At 41.0% G+C, this 25,555-nt stretch overlaps 1 protein-coding gene across 1 annotated transcript in view; it reads right to left on the bottom strand.

The window, feature by feature from the left end:
- LOC311043651 (protein unc-13 homolog B-like) overlaps window positions 1-25,555 on the bottom strand; it is a gene marked incomplete at its 5' end in the record, with an annotated part of 66,356 nt that overhangs the window by 12,054 nt on the left and 28,747 nt on the right. The window contains 6 exons of the mRNA XM_084054962.1: window positions 2,212-2,256; window positions 3,157-3,280; window positions 4,365-4,502; window positions 7,025-7,113; window positions 25,057-25,134; window positions 25,302-25,379. Coding sequence (XP_083911088.1) covers window positions 2,212-2,256; window positions 3,157-3,280; window positions 4,365-4,502; window positions 7,025-7,113; window positions 25,057-25,134; window positions 25,302-25,379 — 552 coding nt within the window. The remainder of the gene's footprint in view (window positions 1-2,211; window positions 2,257-3,156; window positions 3,281-4,364; window positions 4,503-7,024; window positions 7,114-25,056; window positions 25,135-25,301; window positions 25,380-25,555) is intronic.

Genomic DNA, 25,555 nt, shown 5'->3' with positions numbered 1-25,555 from the left:
CCTCATCACAATGTTTACAGATGTGGGGTTTCTTTCCGGTGTCAGTCGACCGACGTGCCATTACTTCCGGCCGAGGTAAAGTCTCGGCAAACTGTCGATGACAGCGAGATCTCGGTTCGTCTGCGTCTCCTCGTGTCTGGCTGGTTACAGTGCTGGTCATTTGCTGCTGACAGGCTGCTGAGGGAATTCCGACCGCTCCTCGTCTGGCAGTATAGGTCGTTGTGGCTATGGTCTCTGTGTAATGGTTGTACTGGGATCACCGGAATATTAGTTTTCTTTTGGTCTCGAGTGGTTCCTCTTGTAGGCTTGCAAAGTTGTAATAGAATACACTCCCCAAAGATACCTGCAATTCACACTCTGTGCAGTCTGGCTTTAAGCTGAGCTTCTTCGGTCATACTATAATGTCACTATGACGTCACACCATGCCCAAATATGGAGTTCCATATCAGTCTTGCCCAAATAGGAAGGTCCATGAAATCGAGTATGGAGTGTGGGGGGGGCGCCCGCTGGCCTAGCGGTCCAGGCCCATACCACACAGTCTGACAGCGTGTCGAGGGTTCGAAATCCCGTTCCCGACGACCTTTGCTGTGTGTCACTCCCCGTCTCTTTCTCCCTGTTTCCTGTCATTCTCTACTTTACTCTATACTATCAATAAAGGCAGAATAAAGGCCTTGGTCTAATGCTTTCTATCTCTCTCCTTTTTTTCTCGGTCTGTCAGAACACTCTCTGGGCAGAAAATGTCTTCACAGTGACTAATGTGATGCCCTTTGGAACGCATGGCCCTTCGGTTATGCAATACGTGTTGTGCCCACTGTCAGAGTACTTAGTGAAGTACCATTTATCAGAGTACTTAGAGGCCAGTCTATGACGTCAGTACTATGACGTCATATTGATGACATCCAAGAGCTCCATATCTGGGTTTTTGAATATATTCTTCATATACAGTATATATTCTTATATTCTTAAATTTTTATCCCACGATTTTGTAACCCTTTTTGGGCGGTGCAACCGCCCCTATATGTGAGGTTTGGACCCCCACCCATTGCACCCCCCCAACCCTGCGCTGTGATTGGCCACCATTGTACCCCCCTAACCCTGCACCGTGATTGGCCACCATTGTACACTGGTTGACTCTATTCAGGACTGTGATTGGCTAGTGAAACACATGACACATGTGCAGTCCTATAAATAGGACTGTGCACACAAACACATTAATGTTTTTTTTTAAAGTGAATCACCCACTGTGATGACCACTGTGACCACACCGCCCACTTCACACTGGGTGTGATTTTTTTTACACCCAGTGCCAATTGTCTATGTAACCCTGGGCACTACCTTCCCTCTGCCAACCTAGGGAGGCCAGGGCCGAGCTCATGCCTCCTTCAATGCATGAGAGCCAACTGACCTTCTTATCACCTGACAGGGGAGAGTTTCCCTGGTTGGACGTAGACGTATTCCAACCAGTTCCTTTCCCCTCCATCAGGCGCCCGGCTGGCCAGGGGGAGGCAGTATAGTGACCAGGATTACTGCATGTTTTTGTGACGGTACCTACCCCTAGGGGCAGGCGCGCTGGAAGACATTTATTTCAAGGGGGGCTGGGTGGGGGACTGCGCACGCGCGCAAAGCGTTTTTTCCACCTTTTTCACCTCTTTTTTACCTTTTTCTATGGCTATGGGGGCTGCAGCCCCCATAGCCCCCCCCCCCCCCCCCCCCCCTTCCCGCGCCACTGCCTAGGGGACACGGGGAGAACATGCAAACTCCACACAGAAAGGCAGCTCTGATGTGAGCTGGGAGTGAGTTCCACAGTGAGGGGGCGGCCGGCGAGAAGGCCCTGTCACCCCAGGTTCGCTTGTTTGTCTTGCGGGTGTCCAGGAGGTTGGCATCACCCGACCTGAGGGAGCGGGGGGGGTGTGATGAGTTCAAAGAGGTAGCGGGGGCCGGGGGGCCTGGTTGTTGAGGGCTTTGTAGGTAGTGATTAGTATTTGAAGTCAATTCTGTGCTTGACTGGGAGCCAGTGGAGGTCACGGAGGACAGGAGTGATGTGGTCCCTGGAGCGGGTTCTGGTGAGCAGGCGGGCGGCAGAATTTTGTACGTACTATAGTTTCTTGAGAACCTTGGTGGTGATGCCGTATAGTGTATGTGTGTGTGTGTGTGTGTGTGTGTGTGTGTGTGTGTGTGTGTGTGTGTGTGTGTGTGTGTGTGTGTGTGTACCTTTAAATTGGATAGTCCTTTAGCAGCAGTAAGAAGTTGGGCCCCCTGCAGATCAGAGAACACAGCGTCACTCATTGTTCTTTTATTGTTATACACTGTTGAGGAAGCTTGACGCAGAAGCATTTCACTGCCTATAATGCTGCTGCAAACTTGTATGTGTATGTAACAATAAACACCTTGATCCTCAATCTGATCTAATCTCATCTCACCTCATATAAATGAGGTGTTAGATGTTGTCATTATCATTGTTGTGATACATTTTGGTCCATGTCTACATGTTGTAGATCAGTGGTTCTCAAACTTTTTCATGTCAAGGACCCCCAAATGAATATGCCTTTTACCACGGACCCCCATCAGAAAATATTTCGTACCCCCTAAGATTTGTGTTTCTCCAAATATTGCAATCTTTTTTCAAATAGCAGATCTACAAGTTGTGAGCTTATGCATACAGGGTTAAAGTTAAAGTGGTTAAACTGATTGTGATGATGTATATTAAGTCATTTTGCCGGGGACCCCCTGGAACCCCCTCAAAGACCCCTGGCGCCCTTTGAGAACCAGTGCTTTGAACAGTATTTATCAGTAGAGGGAGCTACAGCATTGTTGCCAGATTCATCTGCTCACTCCTGCTCATACACAGGTAGTGTGCATGAGCATGCAGCCAGTGTGCATGAGCATGCACGTGCACGCACACACACACAGCCAAATTTAAAAACGCTCCTTTTCAGCACATGGAAAACATTCCAAGGGGTCCTTGCATCGTGAGCTTGTAGAGCTGCTTGCAGATCTGCTATTTGTTTTTTTTAATTTTCAGAATTTTGAAAGAATCTTAGTTTTCTTAAAAATATTTTCACATGAGGTTCCTCAGCCAAATCCTGGTCCTTGACATGAAAATGTTTGTCCGAATAAGTGTGTGTGTTGCTGCTGCTTGTGGCGAGGGGTGCTGACCAGGCTGTCGTTGCTCTGAGGCAGGACGATCATCTTCTCCAAGCTGCTGAGGACGATCTTCCACAGGTCCTTTAAGATCCTCTTCAGTGTCGTCTTCTCACAGACATCTGCAAAGGTACTCAGACTAAAAACACACACACACACACACACACACACACACACACACACACACACACACACACACACACACACACACACACACACACACACACACACACACACACACACACACACACACACACACACACACACACACACACACACGCTAAGATGAAAATCAATCCATTGTTTAATGGAAACAAAACTTTGGTCTTAAGAGTAGAGGTCCAGATTAAGTGATTACGTCCGGATGTGATTAAAGCAATAAGCCCACAACAACAGGCTGTGGTCTTATTGTCGTTTTAGAACAGCTACGGGGCACTGGGTGGCATGATTACAGTAAACCATGGCCTCAGCGTGGCTTATTGCCTTTATATAATGGTTTCCAAATTATGGCAACTCATCCCAATTAAAAACAGTTCTAAATAACAAATTAATAAATACATTTGAATAATTTCACACAAGTAAGCAGTCCCCATCATGACTTGCACTAACAAGTATGCGATATCCGACTTGTTTTACAATGGGTCACGTTAATTAATACTTGATGAAACGTTGTTGAAACGGAAGTAGGGAAGTCGGGACATCTGCTTTATTTTCTATGGATCTTCAGCACTTCTGATGTACGGACTGTTAGGCGGACCGAAGCGTCACAAAATTGTGTGAGCCAAAAGCCTGTCTAGAGCAGTGGTTCTCAACTTTTTCAGGCTGCGACCCCCCCAAATAATCATATTTGAACTGGGAACCCCCACCCTGACAAGCAGTTTGAATTGCAGGCATTACATTTAGTTTGACTCGCTTCCACAGATAAATATTGTGAAAATAGCAGATCTACAAGCTCACAACGCCTCGCTTTGCGAGGCGTTGTGAGCTTATAGATCTGCTATTTTCACAATTTTTGCCTCTTTTATTATTTGACAAATTTGGCCAATTGGTTTGATTCCTTTTGATGCTGTAAGGTTTTAGTTTTTTTTAGGTATTAAAAAGGTCTTAAAAGTCCATAAATTGTCACTTCACTGTCATCTGGGGACCCCCTCAACATCATGTGGGGACCCCCCTGGGGGTCCCGACCCACATGTTGAGAACCACTGGTCTAGAGAGTTACTTACTTCCCATCCAGGAACTCCATGAGTGGCCTCAGTATGGCGTCTGCGTCCGCCTCTGCCGTGTTGGGGTTGGGAGGCCCCTTGATCTGGTAGAGGATGTCGGCCACCTGCCGCATGCAGACGTTGATACGAGCCTGGAAGCTGCATGGGACGAGACACACGGAGACACCGTCTGCTAGACCACAGTTTTACCAAACAGTGGGTCGGGACCCATGTTTGGGTCACAGACCAACTTTTATGGGTCGTGAGTAAATATCCCCTTTTTTCATTTCCTACGTTTAAAAATGTATATATTCTTCCAAAATAAAAATAAATAAAAGTTTAAACAAAATAAATCTCAACTTTTCATCAACTAAAAACAACTAATTTATTAAAAACAACATTGTATCAATTAAAAACAATTCTAACATTTTTCTAAAGTATTTCATAAATAAAATAAAAACATTAAAATAATTCCATAAATATATCTTTTTTAATGTTTAAGAAGTAGTGAAAATAGCAGATCTACAAGCTCACAACGCGTTGTGTTGTGAGCTTGTAGATCTTGAGCTAAAAAGTTTGGGAACCACTGTGTTAGACTGTTTTTCTGTAAATAATATATTTTTACTGCTCCTAGTATTGATGATTTCCTGTATAGTATTGTATGTCTTTACATGTCTTGATACATTTTTCAAGGACGCCCTGATAACAGCATATAAAAAACAATAATAAACATTTGAATCATATTACAGTATCACAGATGCAAATAAACATAGAGTTACATGAAGCAGGTGCAGTCACCATGTAGTGTGTCCTCGAGAAGCCCCCTGAATGTCTCTATTGAGAACAATCGAGTCCTGAAGTTTGTTCCATTTGTGTGGAGCATAATACATGAAAGCAGTCTTTCCTTCATTCAATCAATCAATAAATCAGACCAGCACTCATCAAAGCTGCACGTTTTATATCCTATACCCGGGATTCAAACCCGGATCTCCCACGTGGGAGACCAAACGTCTTCCGCTCATTGAAGAGGGAATCCTCGCTTGGCCAGGTGGGAGATATAGTACTTATGAGGTTCAGGCAGTACCACCTGACACCAGGGTCTAAATGTCTCAATGGAAGAGACATTTATAGCGGTTTCACACTATGGTCCCGGGTGCGCACTCGAGACCGCTTGGCAGGTTTCGCGCTAGTGTGAATGTTGCGCATCGTTCCCCGAAACGGATCGCCGTTCCGTTCCCGAAACCACCTCGGGAGGTAGTCTCGGGTGCGATTCTTGCGTCCTCGGTTACAGTACACTGCAATGTGAAAGCAAGCGTATCGTTTGACGGAAGTGGCCCGCTATTTGTAATAGGTGACGGTATATAAACTCGCCAAAAACAGTCAACAAAAACACGTCGCAGATCAATCCACAGGGGTTCAACCATGGCCGGATCCCGCGGGTTAATTTCATCATTAAATTATAAAATGAACCCGCGGGATGATGCGCTAAAACCCGCAATATTTATATATAAAACATTTTTTATTTATTTATATAAAACATTACATACAGAAATAGAATGAGAGCGCGAGATAGAAAGAGAGGCCGTGTCATGGCCATATAATGACAGCAACAATATATATATATATATATATATATATATATATATATATATATATATATATATATATATATATATATATATATATTATATAGTATATCTTGTGGATATCTTGTGGAGTTTCAGCTACTATGCATCCCAGAAATATATAGCTTATAAGGCTTTGTAATTTGAAATTTGTAAGTAAATATGGTAACTCATTTAGATGTAGGCCTACGTAGGTTTATGGTTTCCCAAGGACATGATGCAATTTCTCTTTCATAACAGATACATACATGTGCCAGATAATCCCCACACAAAGAGAGTAAAAAAAGAAAAGACGTTACTTTATTTAGTAAGACATGAGAAACAGTAGGCTACATGGAAGTACAATTCACAATACAAGGTTTCAGTCATTCAGTCCGACTTCACTGTATAGGCTAGTTGCCTTTTCATAAATGATATATTTTTGTACTTAAGCTGTCGTGAAAGTTTATAATATTTAGAGAAATGTAAAGTTTCAAATACAAAAGTAGTAGTAGTTGTGAAGGTTAGCAAACTGGACATTTAGACTGAATGTTTCCTGTATCCTCATCTTGCGCTAATGCACACAAGTGTTTCACCAGGTTTTATTTATGTTGTTTCTCATAAACGTGCATCCGTTGTCTGTCAACAACACAGCAGTCTGTGCCTTGACTTCTGTGCGCTCAGTGCGCTCCTGACTCTCTCCCCAGCGGCAACCCTATATTTATGCGCGACCAGCACAAACATTGTCGCATAGTTGATGACGTCTGTGTCCACTGGCGAAGCACTATGTGCATGCCGCCACCTATAGGATCGGGGGTATATATGCAAGTGTATTCGGGCGCGTTAGAGCCTTGGCCAGTGTGAATGCTGGCCAGCAAGCGCACTCGGGAACGGAGGAGGAACGCTTCGCTTCAAACGCACCCAATGTGAAACCGCTATTAGACTCCTCTGCAAGCACTTGCAGATGTGCTAACTAGATATATTGTATGTGTGTGTGTGTGTGTGTGTGTGTGTGTGTGTGTGTGTGTGTGTGTGTGTGTGTGTGTGTGTGTGTGTGTGTGTGTGTGTGTGTGCTACCTCTTGCCAAACACAGTGCTGAAGTTATCCAGGAAGGTATTGAGCTTCAGTTGCAGATCATTGAGAATGTCAGCTGCCTCTGTGTCCATCTACACACACACACACACACACACACACACACACACACACACACACACACACACACACACACACACACACACACACACACACACACACACACACACACACACACACACACACACACACACACACACACACACACACACACACACACACGAGGACAAGGGCAAACAAAAGAACAATATGTTAATTCTATGGATTTACAAGGAATTACATAGTGTGTGTTTAAGCGGTGCAGTATTACAGTGTATAGAGATACCATTCAGGCTGCTGATGTCACGGGGAACATTCTATGTCTGAATAGAACACAGAATACTACAGTACACCTGTTCCCATCTAAGCTGATGTATATACTGTGAAGTTGTTTACATAAAGTATTGTAGCAGCTACTGAAAAAATGCTGTTGGTGTATATAATACACCAAGATCATATGCACGTGTACATACGCTGATGTTCTCTTTTTTTACGGTTGTAGTATTATTATTATTATTACCACCTATGCTGCTGCATTGTCTGAAGGCAGCCAAACAAAAATAAATGTTACTCTTATTTTCCTGTACACAAGATGTAACAATAAAGCAATAAGAAAACTTAAAACACACACGCATCATTTCACAGCAAGGTCCATGTGGTTGGTTTGATAAACATGGTAGAAATGAATTATTTTGTCAGACAAGTGGATCATTTCATGATTTTTCCTCTAATTTGCTTGCCTTTGGATAAATGAATAGGGGAATATGAAGAAGTCCCATACATTGTTGAGCTTTTTCTTCAATCATATCAGCATGCTGAAGTACATACACTCTACGGTCAAACATGTCCTTCATTTTTGAAAGCATGCTTTCAAGACCTAATTAGTTCATGATCCCGCAACAAGCAGAACAATATAAGTCCGGGGCAGCATTCGATCCCTGTCTCATGCTGGTTTTGTGGCAGTGCGTATCATTGGGTGAATGTAACGTAAAATTATAAAGCGCTTTGGATGAAGGCGTTCTAGAAATCTACCATTTTCAAGTCACTAGATGTCTTCACTTCAACAAATTGCATCCTGGTCATTCAGAAAGACAAGTGTGTTTCTATGTCACATGGGCACACATTTAGTATGCCCACCGACTTTCATTCCCTCATATCTGAGGCCAACAAAGGCATGGAACACATTTCCAAATGGTTCCAAGCAAATATGTTATCCTTAACTCATTGAGTGCCACAATCCGTCAAATCCGTCACGTGGCCTGACGCCCAGAGCGCCACGATCCGTCAAATCCGTCATAACATTTTTTTCAAAAAAAAAAAAAAAATTCAAAATAAAAGTTTTTTTTTGTTTTTGTTTTTTTGGGAAAAACATGTTCAGAACCCAAGATATGATGATTTGAAGATTTGCTGCTCCATCCACTCCTTGTTTAACCTATAACTTAAAAAGGCTGTATCTCGCTTCCTAAGCACTTTTTTTTTACAATGAATTTTGGCTGTGGCACTCAGAACCAAAATTCCATTAACATGAATAAATAAGTTTGGCACTGAATGATGTGAAAAAGTCAAATTTGATTGTCTTTGGTGGAAAGAAATATTGCAAAGATGTTAGTAAAATTATTATTAATGATATTTAAATATCACAAGTTACCTCTGTTAAATTCTTAGGAGTTTTAGTAGATGAGAAACTCAGCTGGAAAGAACATCAATCTCGTTTGCAACAAAGTATCTAGATCGCTTGGTGTCATCAGGAAGATTAGTGGCCTAGCTGGTCAATCAGAACGGTCTATTTATATTATATTATAGCTTGATTTATCCACATTTAACATACTGCAATATTGTCTGGGCCAGTACATATGATTCCTACCTCAACGGTATTTATCTACTTCAGAAAAGATTTGACAGAACCGTTACTTTTTCAAAACGACTTGACCACTCTGCTCCACTTTTCAAAAAGTCAAAACTATTTCCAGATCAACTTATCAAACTTATCAAATATGCATTTTTATTTATATGTTTAATAATACCCCCAACTCCATTCCCAAACCTTTTAGTATACTACTATATTCCTTCCAAGCAAATTCTCAAATACACAAATACAACACTAGACAGGCTACAAATCTTAACCCCCTCTTTTACCGTACAAGTCATGGTCAATCTTCCCTTAAATACAGAGGTAGCCTACTACACTTTGGGACAAGTGCTCTACTGGTATACAACTTTCTTCACTTAATTTGTATAAGACCAAATTGAAGGATGTTCTGATTGACCAGGTCACATAATGTCACATTCATTATCACACATTCCCTGATAACTTCTTTGTTTAGTTTATTTTTGTCTATTCCCGGTTTGCTTGTTTGCAATATGGATTTAACACCCTGTAAGATCAGATGTGTCAACTATGTTGGCTAATTATTATCAGTAATCTTGTCATGGATAATCAGATAAAATCAGGTATTTCAATTATGTTGTAGATTTGTATTTTTATACTGCAATCATGTTATTTGTAAATTCTATAAATTCATATTTTGTTGTTTACAAATCATGTTTTTAATGCTGTTATACATAGGTTGAGGCCTCGTGTATAAGCCCTTTGGGCTTCTTGCCTCCTTCTGGCACTTTTCTTTTGGTATTGTTTTTACATTGTGTGCTACAGAAATCAACAAATCACAGATCAAATCCAACCTGTGCTGTGTGTGCTTCCCACACTGTCCCGTTTCTTTCACTATGCTCCAAAAAGGTAGAAATGCTTCTAAAAGCTGACAAAGACAGTTGATTGGATTAATTTGAAAGCCTCCAGGCAGTGCCCTGAACCTGTTGCTCTTGGAAACAGAAAAATCTAATCATCTTCTCTTTTTTTCTTACCAAAATCAGATCAAAGTAATTTTTTAGCGCCTCTGTAAAAGCTACAGCATCATTTTTGGATTGCTTGCGTTGATTGTGTTTTTGTCTTATCAGTGTGTAATGCTATTCTCTTGGCAAGGTCACTCTTGGAAAAGAGATTTGAATCTCAATGAGTATTTTATAGTTAAATAAAGGGTATGATGAATTCTGATCCCTTCATTCTCACGCTGTGTCACATTTATCTATTGGATCCCCAGCTCTGCCATGATGACATCAGCTAACAGACAAGCTTGTGTAGGTATAGTACAGTAACCATAAAGATGGAGTGCCATGATATTTTTCAACCCTAAAACCTGATCATAAGGTATTATGTAAGGATTTTTTTCACAAAAAAAAAGTGTACAGAAATTGTTTAAAAAAAATGTTTATGTGGACACGCCTCCAGTTCATTAAGTATGCCTGGTTCTCACCTTAGCACCTCCTCCACCACCTTAGCACCACCCACCTGTCCTAGTCCCTCCTCCTCCTCATGCCCACACCTGTTGTGTTATGATAATGAGGGGGAGGGTATGTTTTTTGGGGGCTCTGTGATGTCACTAAAGGGCTGTTTCTCTATTGGCACGTTTGACCCTCAAGATTTCAGCCTCCAGGAAGAAACTCCAAATAATCAGAGAAGACATAAAACACCATAAAACCACCACCGGGGGGCTTAATGAAGTTCTATCAACCTCATAGACACATGAAAAACAGAAAAAGTGCAAAAACATGGCACCAGCTCTTTAACTAGACAACAACCCATTAGCAGAGGGGGGAAAGAAATGTGAGCTTCCCTCGATCCTGCAAAGCTTGCAGACTTAACCCATTAAAGACCTGAGGCCGATTCTATATGCCGTCTAAATCAGTAGTTCTCTATCGTATCAAGACTATATCTCCAACCAACATATTTCATATGTATGGTGCAGAGATAGTCTCTTCACACAGAGAACAAAGGTTACAACGTAACCGAACGTTCTAAAACGTTTTTGTGCCAAGGACCCCCAAGATTATATAGGCTATTTGGCCGCGGATCCCCATCTGAGAATGTGTTGTACCCCAGAAGAGAAGATTTGTTATACAAGCTCATAGCGTGGCACTCAGTGCCGTGCTAAGAGCTTGTATATCGGTCTAGATGGGTTAAGAAAGATCAGAGCCATCCAAACCACAGACTGTCTCAGGTGCTACCAAGTGTCTTAACAGCCACAGAACCACGAGCAGTAGATCGCTAAACAGCTACTCTTCCCCCGGACAAGTATTACGGTATTACAGTACTTACAGTATAAACAAACAAGCCAGGAAAAAGAAAAGTAAGCGCCAATATATGAAATACCAAACTATTACCATTTAGGCATTTAGCAGACGCTCTTTATATCCGGAGCGACTAAGCAAGGTAAACATCAAATGCATATCGTCTCTGTTGGGGGGGAAACCTAATATGTCCAAAACTGCTACTTTTCAGGATTCAAATTCAAAAGTAGCAAAAGTAGCAGATCTACAAGCTCGAAACGCGCTGCTTCGCGCTGCGTTTCGAGCTGCGTTTCGAGCTGCGTTTCGAGCTCATGAATCTGCTACTTTTGATGCTTTGGTGTGACGCTGTAGTATGATCAAGTAGGGTGTTAATTTACGGAAAAAAACACAAAAAGTAAAAATATGGCAGGTCTCTGCCCGACAGCGACGATATTTCTATCAATTTACTAAACTACGAGCGCTGTGTTGCTGATGTCTCCGGCTCTCTGAATTGCCATCGTACCTTCTGTTTGTCCACTGTGGCTTCATTCTTCCCAGGAGGACAGAGGAGAACACAAGAAAGAAAGAAAAAACAAACAAAAATGTTCCACAGCAATGACTTCAGACTTGGAAAACTTCAATTGTCCTCCGTGAGGCAATTTGTGGCACAGCACAGATGTGGTGGCACACGGCTGTTTGTAACCGGCATACTCTACAGCAGGGGGTCTTCAACGGGGAGTCCGGGACCCCTAGGGGGTCCTCAGAGCTACTATAGGGGGTCTGCCAAATCTTTGTGTGATAGGATTTTTTTTTTACATTAACCACATGAACCCTAGCCTCCTTATTCTGAGGGGAACATTTGCCGAAAATAGCAGATCTACAAGCTCACAACGCCTCGCAGCGCGAGGCGTTGTGAGCTTGTAGATCAGCTATCTGCGAGGCGTTGTGAGCTTGTAGATCAGCTATTTTCGGCAAAGAGGTTTGGTGTAGGGGGGAAAAGGAGCAAATCAAGTACTAAGTATTGAAGGTTTAAGTGGTTAAATGAACAAAAAACATGAATTTACACAACACTATGACAACACAAGCTGTCTATGAAATCTATGAAAAAGTTTAATCTGCAACACTTATTGTAAACAACGTAGTGTGGGGGGGGGGGGTCCTTGCTTCATCGCTCTCTCAGCCAAGGGGTCCTTGGCCTGAAAAACGTTGAAGACCACTGCTCTACAGTGTTGTACAATCAGTGCTTCTCAAACCGTCTTACTATCCCCCTCTACCATATTTTTTTTCAACCTCCTTCACCAGCACAAAACTTGGTGCTTCGGTCTCAGCATTTAAAAATATATTATTACATATTGTCTAAATGTGTTCTCCTTCTTTACCCTCGTTTTCATTTGTGCGTCCCAACCAAATGTCTTTTCTTTCGTTTGGCGGGTGGCTGACGTTACGTATATTGGTGATTGGTTGTATTGAAATTTCATGGCATACTAAATAAAAAACAATTAAACAGAATTTGAGAAACACTGTTTTACATGATAGCCTATTGCATTGTAGGCTATGTTGGGTTTTTAATGGGGTAGGTGTGTCTGGTATGGGTCTATTAGGATACTACAACATATCAGGCGGAATCCATTCATGACTGGTAAGCTAAACTGGACATCGCCACCTAGAGGTTAAAGGTCTAACTTCAGGGAAATCATTCTATGAGGCAGGATGGCACCTATAAGGCAAATGAACAAACCTTATTTAGTTGTTCCTTTGACTGGTGAATGAAAATGAGAATAAAACTCCATTAACACAAGCTATGTACAGCATGTCATTGCTGTCGGGCAGAAACCTAGTATCTCCATGTTTCAAAATGAATATCCTACTTCATATAAGTGTCGCACAAAAGTAGTGAAAATAGCCGATCTACAAGCTCACAACGCGTCACGATGTGATGCGTTGTGAGCTTGTAGATTGGCTATTTTCATGATTATTATTAAAACAATTATACAGTATTAATGAAAAAATAAACAGTTTTGTTTACTTTTCAGGAAATGGAAAAAATAATAATAGACGATCTAGATTGGCTGTTTTTACTACTTTTGTGCCACACTGTTGTACTACGAAGAAGGGGAAAAAAAGGAAAATGAAAAAGTTGAAACAGTTGAATGGATATAGTAGTTTGCTACCCGACAGTGACGCTATGCAGTTCAACATATTTCGCTGTATTACATTCTTATTAAAAAGTACTTTCAATAAAAGGAATAGAAGTGGTCCAACTAGTCGAATAATGGAGTTTAGTTGGAGGCAAAAATATCACTCTTATCAGATGAGCTCAGAGTTCTGTCCAATGAGAGTGAATGGGACAGATGTGAGTCATCGTCCAATCAGGAGACAGTAATGGGAACGGAGCAGAGAGGACTAATGGAATCATTTCCTCCTGTTTACTCTAATCCCTTCCTTCCTCTGCCTCAGGCTCACACACGCACGCACACGCACACACACACGCACACACACACGCGCGCACACATACACACGCGCGCGCGCACACACACACACACACACACACACACACACACACACACACACACACACACACACACACACACACACACACACACACACACACACACACACACACACACACACACAGATAGTAATTTGTGCATGGAGAGTGCCTCTCACATACGAGCTCAGTGCTTGCTGACTGATGCAGATCAAACTATTGGCATTCTGGCTTTAGAATGTCTTCAGTTCAAGATTCGCAAAGAAAGGATGTCTAACGAGACCAATTAGTGGTGTTTCAACGACCCACCTGTTTGTTCTGAGCATCCTCCTTAAAAGTAAAGAAAAGAGAAGCAAAGATTTTAAAAGGTAGCGAAATAAACACACTTGCATGTGCGTGCACACGCGCACACACACACACACACACACACACACACACACACACACACACACACACACACACACACACACACACACACACACACACACACACACACACACACACACACACACACACACACACACACACACACACACACACACACACACACACACACACACGCACACACATAATTTCAGCCTGGCAGAGATGAAAATCAATACAACTGATATCAAGCTTGGCAGCAAGAGAGAAAATTAATGAACAGTTGAAGAGAAACTAAATGTATGTCATAGGGAATAAAGATATATTTGTAGAGCATCGGTAGTTAATGTAGCATCACAATCAGTTTAACCACTTTATTTATTTATATGTTGGCTATTCAAAAAATAACAGATCTACAGTCACTTCGTGCAGCGTTGCAGGCTTGTACATCTGCTATTTTTGAAAGATATCGTTGAATAATTTGTATTATTTTGTTTACATAAATCTTCTCTTCTGGGGGGTCCCTGGCACATAACATTTTCAGATGGGGGGTCCGCAGCCAAATACATATACAATTTTGGGGTCCTTGACATGAAAAAGTTTGAGAACCAGTGTTGTAGAGGAGTTCTTTTTGGCAGCGACCCTGCCGTACCACACAGAGGTAGAACAGTGGTAAAAATAATATTCCGTTCGGATGAAGTTTTAAGGTTGTTTATTCGGAAGATTTTCAGCAGAGACAGCATACAGCAACAATGAGGAGCAGGGCTTTCACCCTGCTCCCACAGCCCATCCGGGCACCAGCCTCCCAAACACCCATCTTACACAGTCTTTATAGTCCACATTGTACCAAGGATACTATCCTAAATAGTCATATAAGGTATGTACTAATTATAAAAGAGACAGATACACAGTTAAAGATGCTCTCCTAAATGGTCATAGAAGGTCTGGACTAAAGATAAGATCAACACAAACATAGCAAATCGCTGACACAGTGATAGGAGCATGGGGGAAGAGCTCAGCTGTTAGATCTAACAGCTGTAGCTGAGTTGGAATTAGCTCATTTATGTTAAAACTTGCTTCAATGAGATGACCACCAAATACACAATATATCTACAGGTTGTCATTCTAATCTGTCCATTACATTTCTCGAACTTTTTCATGTCAAGGACCCACACAATGATATGTATTTGGCCGCCCACCCCGGAAGCAAATATTTGAGTTACAAATGCTTGCCACGCTTTGAGCTTGTATATATGCTATTTCTTAATAGCCAAAGAATAAAAGGTTAAAGTGGTTAAAATTATTGTGATGCTATCACCACATTTTGCTAGGGTCCCCCCCCCCCCATGCTGTAGGAGAGGCTGAAGGAGGGTGGTGGAACTACTGACATATTGGCCTACCTGCTTCTCTTTGTCTTTCTTTTCACCCTGAAAGCACCAGGGAAGGACACAACAGTTTAGAATCAGCAATTATTTTGCTAATATAGGCCTATTATCATCGCTGTGGGGCAGAAACTTCTTATCTCCAGTGGTGGAAGAAGTACCCACATTTTGTAATTAAGTAAAAGTAGCAATACCACACTGTAGAAATACTATGTTACAAGTAAAAGTGCCAGTATTCAAAATGTAGTAAAATGTATGTGTTTTTTTTTATAATGATCGAAATCTGCAAAGTAACTAGTAACTAAGGATTTCAGATACTTGTCCTTTCCTCTGAGATGTAGTGGAGTAGAAGTTAAAGTATTAGGTTACATAACTACTGTACACGTACGCACGCACATACACACCTCCAGTATGTGCAAACTACACTACAATTAATTTCTCTCACACACACACACACACACACACACACACACACACACACACACACACACACACACACACACAACACACAACACACAACACACACACACACACACTTATATGAAAGCGTGCACAGTGCACACAAGGTGTGTTGAACACACACCTTATCCTTGGACTCAGACTAGCAATAAATAGAAAGAGCAAAAACATCAAGTTAATGAACAAGAAATAATGTTGTGCAAGTACAACCAAATGCGCTAAAAGAGGAGTAGCCTACAATGGTCTCTAAAGGCTACATCTGGTACAGCGCTAGCTGCTAAGCATTCTACCATAGACGCCAAGTCCACTTCTTCATTTAAACAAACTACACATCCCTGTGTCTTTGCATTTTGGAGCCTCCACTTCATGACTGAATCATTTGTGCTTCATAAAATAAAACAACGTAAAATGGACACAAACAGGGTCACTCATTTATGTACTATGAAACACAAAAATACAGCCAATTTAGGGCTGCTTGTTTTTCACCTCAGTGTGCCCACCATGGGCAGCTGTGTATATATACTGTATGTGCAGGGTTGGATTTGCTGGGGGGGTATCAAAATGCCTCTGCTTTTGATATCCCCCATCTGGTCATTCATTTTTAAACCTGGTGTCCATATTTTAGGCATATTTTTAAAATGTGCCAAAAATAGCACAAAAAAAAACACAAGCCCACAAGCTTGTAGATCAGCTATTTTCTCTCTTTTTTCTTTTCTTTCTTCCTTTTTTTTTACAAATCAAACCCTGGGTACACCAGTTCTTGCGCTGGGTCACATTGGTCATGAAGTGGAGCAAACAATTTTTTTTGGAATAGACACAGAGGTGGAGAGCCTATACCGACTAAAGTCTTCTTTTGGATTTGTGAATTACATTTTGCACCATGTCTACTCAGTAATGTCAATGGACGAACGGCTCAGAGTTCTATATTCCATTCTACTATACAGAGTAAAATCCTCCATTTGAACGAATGTAACCAAATGGAGCTGTAAACACAGATGTTACTGATGTTTATGGTCAGGAGTTAAGCCTAAGGCTCAGCACAATGCACAACATGAAGACAGACTGAAAACATGAACTAACCCAGGGGTTCCCAAACCTATTCAGCTCCAGACCCAAAAGAGAAATGTGGTGTCTCCTCAGGACCCAAACGTATAAAAAATACATTATGGATGAATTATTTATATTTTTCATGATTTATTTTATACTGTATCTATATCTATATCTATATATAATGTTTTAAACTGATCCATAAAAATGGTTTCACGACCCATGCTGTGTTTGGGAAACACTGGACTAACCAGTTAACAGAAAGACACACCAGAAACAATGAATCCACTATCACAACACTCTATAGGAGGAGCTACACACACACACACGCACACGCACACGCACACACGCACACGCACACGCACACGCACACACACACACACGCGCCACAATACAACCTTTTTCTCTTTGTCCTTGTTGTCACACTGGGGAAGACAGGACAGGACAAAGATATCTATGATTTAAACTCAGTAAATGCAAAACTGTGTACGAAACACAGTCTGCTGCTTTAAGTGCAAAAGCTTTTAATTACTTTTTATTGATTGACTGTTTAATGAGAAAAGAAAAGGGAAGAGCGGATAACTATCACCTTGCCCCAACTGAGGGTTGGATATGAAGATTAAATCGTAGCTAAAGTCCTGAGAGCTTGAATGACTACAGCCTGAACGATCAGTTGGACCGATTATTTCCAATAATCGGATTATTTGACTTGATTTTTGTGGTATCAGTATCTGCAATTATGCGGCCGATGTGTCTTGGTTTAACCACTTTCAATCTGGCATCCCTACTTTAGGGTGTGTTGTTATAGGTGAAAATGATCATAAGTTTTACAGAATCTTCAAAAATGTTCAAGAACAGCTGATCTACAAGCTCCCAACGCAATGTGAGGCGTTGTGAGCTTATTTTTGCAATATTTGAAAAAACAATTATTTAATTAAAATTTGTTATTATTCATAATCGATGAAATCAATAAGCTACGTACAGTAGATGAACTGTTGCACCTGTACTCTCTATTGCTCTGCCTTTGGTATAATCCCTCTCATGTGAAATGTTTGAGGCGGCCCGCTGCCACGGCGACAGCGGCAGACATTTGGAGAGCCCCCACTGGGAAGTTAAACAGTGTCTTGAGGCACCCTCAGATTCAATTATCTGATGTCTCTCCATCAGTCTATGAAGTACTTCAAAGCACAGTGATGCCGTTTTAGAGCCCTTGTACATCTGTTGAGAGCCGTTTGCGAGAACGCTGCACTCGTAGCTTTATCGGCGATTAAGTGTCGTGGCTTATGCTGCGTGCACCTCGCAGTGCCAGTGAGAAAGCCATTTTCAGTGAAAGTCAGCGACATAAATATCGTTGCTGTCGGGCAGAAACCTCCATATTTTAACTTATGTTTTTTTTGTTAATTAATGGCTTACTTTGTAATAGCTGCTCTACAAGCTCAAAACATGTAATCATGAAGTGACGCGTTTTGAGCTTGTAGATCTGATTTTTTTTTGCTATTTTTTTATTTGAATTCTGAAAAGTTACAGTTATGGACATACTGTATGAGGTTTCCACATGACAGGAACGACAATACAAACTGATGCCGACACTTGTCGCTACATGATGCGCTACTGTGCAAAAGCTACAAAAATAAGTTACGCTGGCTTCATCTTTTTTTCAGCACTTCAACGCAGTGATCAATCGTATGTTTTTGTTTTACAATTTCCACTCCTTAACTTTTAACTGAAGCTAAGGAGGAAAGCATACTCGTACTAACAAAAACAAATCAAGTGTTTTCTAGCTGGCTCACAGACACTGTACTAAAATGTCAGGATAAATATGACAAGCTGCACAGGACATTGTGTCTAGACCAGGGATCATATCCCATATCCCCCCCTCACCTCCGAGCCTTCTGAGTCCGAGCAGCCAGACTGGTATTGTGTCGGAAAATAAACACAAAATGAGACAAAATTATTACAGGACATTTGACATTTGAAGAGAAGATAGAACTAATAAGAAAGCCCTAAGGGGCATGGCCTGCTGGCTTTGGCTGTTCTAGATACACGTCTATTAATGCAGGAAAACAGTGGTTCTCAACCAGTGGTCCGGGGACCACCAGTGGTCCTTGAGGAGTTTCCTGGTGGTCCCCAGCTAAATGATGGAGAGTTGGTAACCAAATGGACCCTTTTATAGATCTTTAACTCTTGAGAGCGTAAAATGAAACCAAATGGACCCTTACGGATCCATTTGGTTTCATTTTACGCTCTCAAGAGTTAAACGATAACAATAATTTAACTCTTGAGAGCGTAAATTGAAACCATTTTACGCTCTCAAGAGTTAAATTATTGTTAATCTGCATTACTTAATTTACAATAAGTCTACACAATTATAGAATGTAGAAGAATTGTTATTTTGACAAAATCTTATCCAACGATAGCAAAAAGTCTTGGGTCTGAGAAGTTAAATCTCATCAAATGGTGGTCCGTGGCTCAATACCGAATAAATAATGGACCTTGATATGAAAAGGTTTGAAAACCACTGCAGCAAACGATTTCCTCAGGCAATGAAAGGCTTGAATGCAAGATACATCGTCTTAATAATCTTGCTCCTACGTAAAAAAGTCTTCATACTGTAGGTACTTGGAAAGCCACTAGCATCTCGTTTCTAAATGGTTATGGACTGCACTAAAAATGAAAAGAAAATACCAGCAAAACCAGCTGGTAAAACGTGTCACCTCCCCCTTCTCTCTCACCTTGGAGTCCTCCGACTGGTGGACGCAAGAAACAAGCCCCGAAAAGATGAGGATTTGAGAAAGCAAAAATAAAGAGTGGATTAGCAAACTGAAAAGGGATATTTTCTTTTTTTGTCTGACACTAAGTGAATGTGGTGTGCTGTGCTGATGCTAGCTCCTGCCGTGGTGGCCTACACTACAGTACCACTACCTACCATGTTATCCTCCCCTTCATTGTCTGTGATTGCCTGGTGACAATGGACAAAAGTAACAGAAATAAAGGGATGGGAGAAAGAAAAGTTAAGAACAGAACAAGACAGGGTCTAATAAAGACAGGGTTTATCATTAGACGGCGTCTGATAACAACATTAAATTGAAATGTTTCAAAAAATATAAAACATATGTGGGGGAATAAAATGACTACAGTCAGATACATGAGAGCACAGCACACTATTGGAAAGTGTGAATATGGTTCACCAATGACATATGGTGTGGTTGCAGTCATATTCAGTGTCACTGTCACATTGCACTGGAATCTGCTCAACCACTTAAAGGGAAACATGTAGTTCTTATTCGTTCTTCGTGAGACACTCAATATGGCATACGCTGTATCCCATAGTGAGAGTCTCACTCCAGAACTAAAATAACCAGGGTTACATACGTAACCTCTAGTTTACCTCCAAGACTAATTCGCACTTACATACACGACTCAACTGATTTTCAACTGGGGGTAAAATGGGCCGTTCTTCAGTTTTTTTTATTAACGTGAATACAAGTCTAAAGGGGGCAAATAGACAGACCCACCTCCTCATCAATCTCCTCTGGTTCGTCTTCATTCTCAAGCTTGGGGGAGGGAAGCAGCACCAACATAGCAAAGTGTTACATGAACTTTAGTGTATGAATACACGTATACTGTAGGACACAGCACATGGGAAGGTACACTACAGTGGTGTTTTAGGAGTGAATACTGGTGAAGGTTTTTTTTTTTTTGCATTCTCACTCTCAGGTTGTATACTACGGCGATGAGTTGGGCAACATCACACCAAGCGTCAGACGCGCGTTTTTGGCGACATGCTTTTCCCGTCGCGTCGCAAGTTGACGAGGACGACGTGGTTCTCGAATCCAGGCTCGTCGGAGCGCAACTCGAACAGCACAGAGTTGACGGAAGCGGACATCGCGCCGCGTAACACGTGCCTCACAGAGCTCAAGGGAGGGCTTCTGACGGCCCTCGTTTCAGAATTTTTTTAGTGGCGCGTCAACCGACCTATTACGAGTTGGGAGTGAGAACGCATGTCTGCACTCCACCGTTAAAGGAGGAGTTCACCCAAAAAATGACTTATTTTCTATCAATTGCACACCCTATGAAGCCTTGAATCCATGGATTCTTTTTTGTTTTCGTCGCAAGTAGATTATTTGTGTCTCCTACCGGAAATACACACGGTCATCAAATTATTGTCTTAGGAATGCCACAAAAATAAATCCATGAAATCAAGGCTTCATGGGGTGTGTAATTGATAGAAAATAAGTCATTTTTTGGGTGAATTCCTCCTTTAACCCGTTAAGATCGGGTAAGCATCTGTGTCATTTTAGATTTCTTTGGCTATTCAAATAAATTGCAGATATACAAGCTCATAGTGTGGCACCGAGTGCCGCGCTATGAGCTTGTAGATCTGCTATTTTTGAAAAAAAATAAAAATTGTGCAAATCTTTGAATATATTTCTTAAAGTGAACATTTTAACTAAAATCTTTGCTTCTGGGGATTCTACAAATGACTTCTAAATCCTAACAGTTTTTTTGAAAAAAAAATGTTTCTATATCGGTAGCACAATTTGAGTTAAAAATATTTGCTTTAAAAAACAATAATATACTGTATATATTCAAAGTTTTGCACACATTTTCACGATTTTTCTAAAAAAAAAAATTGAATAACCAAAGAAATCTAAAATGACACAGATGCTTTCCCGGTCTTAATGGATTAAGTCACGTGATGCTGGAGTACCGGGAACGTTGAAAAGCGCTCGTGGGAACACAACGGTATATAGACGTCACCCAACCCGACCTGAGACAGAGAACGTGCAGTGTTGATAGTTGTAAAGAGGATTGGGGGCGGGGCACTGTTGTTAAGATACTTGGCGCATGGTGGGGAGAAGAGGGAACGGAACAGGGGGGGTCCTGCAGGACAGAGGTATTGGGATCTAGGAAAGAACGTGGACTAATAGACCTACCCTCTCCTCCTCATCAGTGAACTGTAGAGAAACACACACCAACTCAGAGGTTACTCAGTCACATCACTAAATGACCTGCTTTTCTATAGTATATAGCACCTAATCCAAAGCACTTTACAAAGTGCTTTACATTCACACACACACACACACACACACACACACACACACACACACACACACACACACACACACACACACACACACACACACACACACACACACACACACACACACACACACACACACACACACACACACACACACACACACCGATGGCAGAGAAACCGACCTGCTGAGTCAACCATCACAACACTATTTGACAAACAGCATAAAGGCACTCACTACTGTATGTTATGGCCGTAGTATGCAGAGACGCCACTTGACAGCTCGTCACATCGCGTGACAGCTGACGGAAAATGTCCTCCCCTTGGTTTTCCGCTTAACTCATTCAATCCGGGAACGCATCTGTCATTTTAAGATTTATTTTCTTCCAAAATAGCAGATATACAAACTCATAGCGCGGCACCGGGTGCCGTGCTATGAGCTTGTAGATCTGCTATTTCGGAAAAAAAGTGAACTTTTTTGCAAATCTTTAAATATATATATATTTTTTTAAAGCATTTTTTTTTACTCAAATCTTTGCTTCTGGGGATTCTACAAATGTCTTCTAAATCCTAACAGTTTTTTGAAAAAACTGCTATCTCCTATTTTTGAATAGCCAAAGAAATCTAAAATGACACAGATGCGTTCCCGGTCTTAACCCTCTAAGACCCAGAGATGCTTCAGAGCAACAATTATATTTTATAAAGAAAGGAGTTTAAATAATTTGTTTTTCTGTTATTTTTTCACCTCTAAATCCTCATTGGGTCCTATTGTTTAGTCTTACAATGCCATTGGCCAGGATATTTGCATATAAATACCCCCCACAGAGGCAGGAATCATCACAACTTGAAAAATCTCTGCTGGAACAGATCTCTTTTTTCTCTGGAAGATATTCCTCACAAAAACGTAAGTAATATGCCTGTAATATTTTTTTTGGTGAACATTACAATGTCTAGAACATGTATATATGTTATTATTGTGAAATATATGTCCCAAATTGAAATTAGAGCATGATTCATACTTGTTGCTTTTGGTCAACGTTGGGCCCTTGGGGTTGCAAAAAATACAAGGGTTCACCTGCTACTGTTCAGCCTTATATATAGTTTTCACAATAGATTTAAACAGTTATATGTGTATTTACATTACTATATAATATAATATATATATATATATATATATATATATATATATATATATATATATATATATATATATATATATATATATATATATATATATATATATATATATGATAATTGAGCTGTAAGCCTCAGAAAATGTCCACCCAAAGTTTCTCTTTCCCCCTAAACAATACATATTCAACCAATATTATTCCCTTGTTAATTCTCAGTAAGTTTAATTTTCTTTCAATACTACAAGGACAGTGGGACCAATGTGGTAATTCTTGGGGTGTTGTGGGGGTTGTTCATTATTCATTCGAGGGGTGGTGGGTACTTAGGGGCTTGTAATGATGATGACCACTTAGTGGCAATCAACATCAAACAATAGGTTGCCAGACAGTATTGTATGACTTGTGAAATGTTGTCCTGCAGTGAGCAGTGATGTGTAAGAACTTAGCATTACTAATGTACTAATGGTATGTCTTTATTTCATTTCAGAATGCCACAAAGACGGAAAGAGCCTCGCTTCTTAGCAAGGGATGTTCTGGATGCCGTGTTCAACGGAGAGAGTGATGTTGACATAGACATCAATGAGACTGATGAAGAGTCAGATGAAGAGGACTGTGGCTTGGGGTCCAAAGAAAACGAACCATCCGAACCACCCAGTGAACCCACTGACCGCCCAGCAGACATTCAGCTGCCCCAACTGACCAAACCCACTCATCGCCGTGATTCAAGATATCAGTGGCTGAAGAAGGACTTCATCAGCCCTAATACAGACTTTTCTGGCCCACCTCTGACCTCTGAATATGTGAGTTCTATCCAAACACCACTGCAGTACTTCCGCTAGTTTGTGTCCAAAGACATGATTGACTCTCTCACAACGAACACAAACATTTACAGCCTTCAAACAAAAGGAACATCAGTCAACACAAGTCCAAAAGAAATTGAGCAAATGTTTGGGATGTATTTGAGAATGGGCCTTTCTCAAATGAATGGATACCGGATGTACTGGGAAGCAGACACACGAAACGCGTCTGTAGCTGATGTGATGCCACGCAACCGATTTCAGTCTTTGTTGACCTCGTTACATCTGGTTGACAACTTGACCGTGCCAGAGAAGGACAAGAAGGACAAACTCTGGAAACAGTTTGCATCCTTTTATCAATGCAAATCAGTGAGTTGGCCAGGCAGTATTGTGTGATCACTGACAATGGTTTAGGTTTTTAGGTTTCTTTACTACATATATTGTACTGATTTTCATTTTGTTCTTTTAATAAAATTGATTTAAGAATATGGCTTATTGGTGTTATTATTCATAATGTATACTGTTCTGAGGCCAAATATTATTCATAATTGATCTGAGGCCAAATAATAAACCATATAAATGAATCATTAAGTTGTTTTAGTGAAGTAATTACACATTTGCCATGTTATCCATAAAAATGGCCTATAGGAAATTTTGCTACCTGATGAACCCAACGTTGCTAAATGTCAACATTTGCATAAAAGCTTACCAAAACATTTTTTTTTTAAAAACATTATATTTTCCTCTTCAAAATACTCCTACAAGACCATCTGAAAGGTTTAAAAATTTTTTTTGCAAGTACAAATATATCCGGGTCTTAGAGGGTTAAAGGATTAAACAAATGGAACCCCCATGACAACACAGTGACAAACGTGACAAAAGGCCCTCATACAGCTGTATATGACCAGCATGTGACATAATGTCACACAGGTGACAGCTGACTGGACCACATGGCGGCCCATGAATTAGTGGATTGGATGATTTCATCAAATCACACTGTGTGAAAATGTTGTACACACAAGACTCGAACGTATAGCTTAGGACAAACTTCATCTGAGTGTGTGTGTGTGTGTGTGTGTGTGTGTGTGTGTGTGTGTGTGTGTGTGTGTGTGTGTGTGTGTGTGTGTGTGTGTGTGTGTGTGTGTGTGTGTGTGTGTTTAAGCTCACCTGCTTGGCTCCCATGGACTCAAACATCTTCTCCAATAAGACCCTCATCTGCTGAATGTTGTTCATCAGCACACACGGCTACAGGAGAGAGAAAGACAGGGGGGGTTAAGCTGTATTAGATAGAAATAAATGATTGATCTTGATCTTACTAACCACTTTAGCCCTATGTATCTGTTCTTCTTTAAGTCGATTAATCTATTAGTTTGATTAACTCTACAGACTATCCTCTCACAGAAACCACTCACAATCTTCTCCTTCTCACAGTAGGAGGGAAAGGTCTTGGCCAGCAGAGTGCAGTATTGCAGCAGCACTTTTGAGATGGTCTGTGGACACAAGAAAGCATACGGTTACATTTCTCTGCTGTCGGGCAGAAACCTCTTATCTCCATATTCTACCTTTTTGTGTTTTTTTTGTTTAATGAATGCCCTTCTTGATCATACTACAGCGTCACACAAAAGCATCAAAAGATCTGCTATTTTCAGCAAATGCTTTTCCCACA

The sequence above is a fragment of the Gymnoscopelus microlampas genome, assembly GCF_963454915.1.
Source record: "Gymnoscopelus microlampas genome assembly, chromosome: 4".
NCBI classification, from domain to species: domain Eukaryota; kingdom Metazoa; phylum Chordata; class Actinopteri; order Myctophiformes; family Myctophidae; genus Gymnoscopelus; species Gymnoscopelus microlampas.
Note: the sequence above shows the minus strand (reverse complement) of the source record. Positions and strands in the feature narration are given on the sequence as shown.